This window comes from Diabrotica virgifera, chromosome 3 (genome assembly GCF_917563875.1).
Source record: "Diabrotica virgifera virgifera chromosome 3, PGI_DIABVI_V3a".
Lineage (NCBI taxonomy): Eukaryota > Metazoa > Arthropoda > Insecta > Coleoptera > Chrysomelidae > Diabrotica > Diabrotica virgifera.
In genome coordinates this window covers 258,286,750-258,292,756 of record NC_065445.1, presented here as the reverse complement: position 1 = coordinate 258,292,756, position 6,007 = coordinate 258,286,750, and the positions used below count along the sequence as shown (strand labels likewise).

General features: G+C 30.1%; 1 protein-coding gene across 1 annotated transcript; it reads left to right on the top strand.

Annotated features, from left to right (window-relative positions):
* The first annotated feature begins 839 nt into the window (after positions 1-839).
* LOC114339955 (NADH dehydrogenase [ubiquinone] 1 alpha subcomplex assembly factor 3) lies at positions 840-4,453 on the top strand. Its single transcript, XM_028290643.2, has 4 exons — positions 840-1,039; positions 1,096-1,219; positions 1,274-1,332; positions 4,099-4,453. Exons 1-4 carry the CDS (start codon positions 972-974, stop codon positions 4,436-4,438), a joined length of 591 nt encoding a protein of 196 aa, XP_028146444.2. The 5' UTR covers positions 840-971; the 3' UTR covers positions 4,439-4,453.
* Positions 4,454-6,007: the final 1,554 nt, after the last annotated feature.

The window sequence follows — 6,007 nt, the reverse complement described above, 5'->3', positions numbered from 1 at the left end:
CACTACAGCTGTTGCGCTATTATCTATTTATATATTCCGAAGAAGAGTTTCTGTACCTATGTTCAATACTGCAACTCTGTACATGTTAAGAGCTCTTAAAATGGGGCTATATATGCTGGACTAAGTCAAACGCCTTCTTAAAGTCTACAAATATTATTATCAATGGCTTGTTGTAGGTATTCTGTAACCTTCTCTATTAAGGATTTTATTACTTGTAGGTGGTCATTCATTCCAAAGCCACCCCTAAATCCGGCTAGCTCCAGTGGATTCCATATAAACTAATAAATTTAATCTAAAATTCAAGCTAATAATATGAGATTTGTCAAGGTGAAAGGCATTAGGTACAAGAACTTTTAGACAGAGAAATATAAATTTTTAACGTTATCTAGATATAATTTTATTCTTTACTGATAGAAAAATTTTAATCCCGATAGAAGACACTAAAACAAAATATCTTTCAAAAAATGTATAAATATTCATATACATATACATAACTATTATACAAATGTAAGTAACCATCTCCGTTTAATAAACATACATTTCGTAAACATATTATTGGTACTTCAGTTTTATATTCCCGTAAAAAAAAGAATTTTGAATCTTCAAAATTTTGTGTTTTAATCAGGGTCCCGGACCTAAATGAAATAATAAAAGGTTCCGGTCCGGTTCCGGTTCTAGTAAAATTCAAAATTTTAGGTCCGGTCCGGTTCCGGTTTTGTTAAAATATTTCGATTCGGTTATGACCATAGATTGGTTATGACCAATTTTTTCCGAGCAAACGGTTTTTTTTTACTTTTAATACACATGGCCCGTGTACTGGCATCTACTATTTACCTAATAATAGAACGACTGTCGAAGTATACAGAAAGCTACTAAAATTTATTATTCTATCCATTAGATGTCTCTAGAGTAAGTGTCAAATAATGACATATTTTGTAGGTTAAATTTCAAAAATAAAAGGCAAGGGCAAGATGTACCTCAGAAATATAACAAAACTAACACAATATCTCAACAAATTTTCACCTAACAGTAATGTGAGGTAAATTAAACTACAGTTTTGTTTTTAATTTAAGTTAATTATGTCGTTTCTTTCAGGAGAAATATCAGCTCAACCACAAAGTTATTTATTCCAGGTGCTTATGAAGCTTCAGGTCAAACGAATGTACAAATTTTGAATAAAGATACAGAGTTAGGAATAATGATAAACGGGTTCAGTCAGGTAGATGTTCCAGGTGGATATTAAATAGTATTATTACATAATTGTCTTTTTTAGGTTGGATTTAGGCTGAATAATGACTTCACTGTGTTAGGATCTATGGTCATATTTCCGAGGTATGTCATTTTATTTTGTACATTTCTTATAAGGTTGTACATATTCTTGTTAACCTTTTCACTGCGGAAAGCGCGATATCGCATCCTCAGAGTATTTCATAAAATGGGGATAGCGCGATATAGTGGCCTATGTAGATGTGACTTCTAATATAAACTACATGCAATGGTGTAACCAGGGGGGTTTGGGGGTTATAAAGTCCCCCGTTGGGATGTACTTTGTTCGAGCTCTATATGCTTAACACCCCCCCTAATTCCATATCCCCCAGTAGTTGTAACCCCCCTTAAGATCATCCTGGTTACGCTGTTGAATATATTATGTTCCACACAGGTCTGCATTCCTATATGATTACCGCAGTGAATGGGTTAAGGAGGAAATACACCATTCAATTCTGTTGAACAATGTGGATAATTCAACCAAAATGAAGCATTTATTTTGCGATTCAATAAATGCATTCATCAATATTGAACGTTGAAACAAGTTGGGACAATTTCTACTTTTGTTCAACTTTATTGTACAACTGGGATGATTTATCCACATTGACACGTCTATACAAACTTGTCGATTGTGTTCGATTCAAATTTAACTATTATTTTGTTTTGACTTGTGCTGTGTGAGTTTTGTGCTTTTACAAGGTATAGATAACAATTTCATTTAACAAAGATGCACAGATGCAATAAAGAAGAGACTCCGATATTTCTCTACCTATACAGGGTGTTTCATTGGGAAAGTAAGATACATTAACTGTAGAAAGAGGACACTTAGGCGGTCTCAAATATATCATACTTAATGGGTCTTACTTCATTAATAACAAAGATACTGGGTGTTATATCTATTTTGCCATTTTCTTATTTGGTTCATAACTTTTTAACCACACTGTATATTTATTTGATATTTGGCACGCAAATATTCTTTAAGGAGTATAATCAATTAATTTATTTATAATTGCAAAAAATCCAGATCCGGATTAAAAAATAATGGAAACATATTCAGACCCAAAAACAACACCCTGTACATTACATATTTTAAAACAGATTTGGTATGTAAAAATAGGATGAAAAACTAAATTTAGTGGTATACTTTGAATTTTCGGCAAAATGATTTTTCTGGTAAAATTTTTAATTTGAATTCTGAAATTATGCGAATTGCGAGAGCTCGAAGTAGAAAAAAAATTGAAATATGACTTACAACTTGTTGAACCTATTTATTTTATATTTAACATCAAATATTCTTTAAGGTGCCCAATCAATTAATTTATTTACAATTATAAAAAATCCAGGGCCGGATTAAAAAAATATTGGAAAAAATGTTCCAACCCAAAAAAACACCCTGTACATTAAATTTTTCTAAAATGGATTTTGCATTTGAAAAGAGAAAGAAAAACTAAATTTAGTGGTATACTTTGAATTTTCGGCAAAATGATTTTTCTATTAAAAAAAATAAATGTGACTTTATTTTAATCAATAGCATTATTTAATCTAAATTTGTAAAACATTTCAGTGTTTTTTTATTATTTACAGTGTAATTATTTTGTAATTTGACAAAATCAATTAATCTCCACAATTGCATGACTCGTGTTATACCTAATATGATACAAATGATATACAGTGTGTCTACTTAAGTTGGAAACATATGAGAAACTTTTTTATTATTAATTTTACGAAAAAAAGTTATTTTTCATAAAAAGTTCTGCATACTCTAAAACCTTTGATTCAATCATCAGATATCAAATTTTATCAATATTATACGAGGTATGTCAAAAAATGTGAATTTCGTTCAATAGTAAAATAAAGTACATACCTTTATTTCTCTCAATATCGAAAATTCTTATTATGAAAAGTTGTTTTGAATTAAAAACTAAGATCAAATATGCAATTACATGCTTATAATTGAAAAAAGATTCAAATTTTTCTTAGATTTATGGATAGGTACTTTAACTTCGTTTTTATTTATTTCACATATGATAACTCTTTTATTATTAATTTTACGAAAAAAAGGTATTCTTTGTAAAAAGCTCTGTATGTCCTAAGCCCCAAGATGCAGCCATCAGATATCACATTTTATTAATTTTATACGAGGTATGTAAAATAATATGAATTTCACTCAGGAGTAAAGTACCTTTATGTTTCACAATATTGAAAATTGTTATTACAAAAAGTTGTTTAGAATTAAAAACTATGTTTCAATATGGAATTGCATCCTTCTAATTGAAATATTGTGAAATATAAAGGTACTATTATTATACTCATGAGCGAAATTCGTATTTTTTGACACACCTCGTATAAAATTAATAAAAGTTGATATATCATGGTTGTATCTTAGATTTTAGACCTTGCTGAGCTTTTTATAAAGAATAACTTTTTTTCGTAAAATGAATAATAAAAGAGTTATCATATTTGTAATAAATAAAAACGATATTGGGTATTCATAATATTGAGAAAAATTTGTAAAATATTTTTTTTTCAATTAGAGGCATGTAATTGCATATTTGATCTAAGTTTTTAATTCCAAACAACTTTTCATAATCAGAATTTTCGATATTCAGAGAAATAAAGATGCTTTACCCTTGAACAAAATTCATATTTTTTGACATACCTCGTATAATGTTGATAAAATTTGATATCTGATGATTGAATCTTAGGTTTTAGAGCATGCAGAACTTTTTATGAAGAATAACTTTTTTTCGTAAAATTAATAATAAAAAAGTTTCCCATATGTTTCCAACTTAAGTAGACAAGCTGTATGTAAATGATATGATTGTTTTTTAGGTCAGTTCTATCATGGAATGTACATGACGTTTCAGAGATAACAGAAGACACCCTTAGCCTGTTTACCATTTTAGAACCAAAAATAGACATTTTAGTGATAGGAGTGGGTGATAGATTAGACAACTTTGATTTTTACAAAAATCTATTACCTTTCATGAGAAAGCAAAAAATTGCATTGGAGATTCTTCCCACAGAATCGGCATGTTCCACATTTAACTTTTTGAATTCTGAAGGAAGAAATGTAGTGGGTGCTATGATACCACCTAAAACATTTAGGGTTTCTGAGGATGATGAATTAGTTTCCAAAATGAGATATCAGAATTTATATGTTAAAGAATAAATAGTTTTAAGAAAATGTTGTTTTATTTCTATGTTTAAAATTCAGCACAAAACGTGATACGTGATATATTTAAAATAATGAAAGGGAAAAAGACATAACATCAAAAGAATTTAAGCAAATACAAGTATAATTTGGAACATCAATATATTGTAAAATATCATCCTATGTTTATGTGCTGTCGATCATCGTTTCCTATAGGAGATTAGTTTCTCTCTTTATAAATAAACAAACAAGAGACTACCTTGTTGGCAATAAAGATGCTATGATTTTCTTGCTCTAATAAAATATATCCACCAGTGTTTTACATATTATTTTGTGAAATGTAAAAAACAAATTTTTTCATTGATAATAACATTGTTTATAAAGTAATTTATATACTACACAACGTTGAATTATCCATGTACGTCTGTCCCAGGGTACAGACCGATAGGCAAAACAAAATTATACCAGATAGAATGACAAATGGAAGCTTATAACCCATGGCTGGTATTAAAGGTGAAAAATTTATACCGGACTTCCGGTTTTTAGAGTTTCAACTGTAAGTAGTTTTAAGATCGCCAAAATAGTACAAGCGATATATTATTTGACGCGCCTTAGCAAAACGAGAACAAATATATTTACTTCCAGTTACATGTCTGCCCGCGAATATAACTCTTCCGTTATTTTGCCAATTACATAAAATTGGCAAAAAAATAATTACTAAATAGTTAATAATTACTACATAGTTAGTAATTTTGTCAAATTTGGCAAAATTAGCCAAAAACAAAAAAATTAACTACTAAAATCACTAGCCAGTTGTGTCTGAGTTTAGCGCACCGACTTCTTCGTATTGGGTGATTAACGTCTCGACTTTGAACATGATCAAACCATGCTTAACCTTATGGTCCATCTTAATCTAACTTATGCTCTCTCATTTTGGCATCAATTGGTGCCATACCTAGACTCCCCCTAATATACTCATTTCTAATTTTATCCTTCTTTGTCACTCCACTCATCCATCTAAGTATTCTGATTTCCGCCACATGCATTCGTTGTTCCTCTTTCTTTTTCACTGCCCAACGTTCAGTTCCGTACATCATAGCCGGTCTCATGGCTGTTTTATAGAATTTTCCCTTCAGCTTCATTGGAATTTTTCTGTCACACAACACACCACTCGCTTCTTTCCACTTCATCCATCCAGCCCTAATTCTACTGCATGCATCTCCATCTATTTCTCCATTACTCTGTAATACCGATCCCAGCTACTTATTGTATGTATGTATTGTATTCATGATACAAATATTTTATTTGTAGGTACATATTAACATTATGTAATAATATGATTATATTATTAATAATAATTATGTAATTTATGAAAAAATAATTGCCAGTCAATGAGAGCAAGAACAGAGAATAGGATATTACCTCCGAATTCTATCCTACTGCATGGATTTTAATGAAATTTTGGGAATAGCCTGTACTTATCACTTATCTCCGAATTCAAAGTCTACCCTATATACTATGGTGCTTTTATCTTGGGGGGCGGTTCCCACTCAGGGTAATAATGTAATACATGTTGCTTGCGAATCA

Coding starts and splice junctions, on each gene's coding strand:
- LOC114339955 (XM_028290643.2), top strand. CDS start 972: ATGTACCTCAGAAATATAACAAAACTAACACAATATCTCAACAAATTT. Junction 1,220..1,273: donor TGATAAACGGGTTCAGTCAG/GTAGATGTTCCA, acceptor TGTCTTTTTTAG/GTTGGATTTAGGCTGAATAA. Junction 1,333..4,098: donor TCTATGGTCATATTTCCGAG/GTATGTCATTTT, acceptor ATTGTTTTTTAG/GTCAGTTCTATCATGGAATG.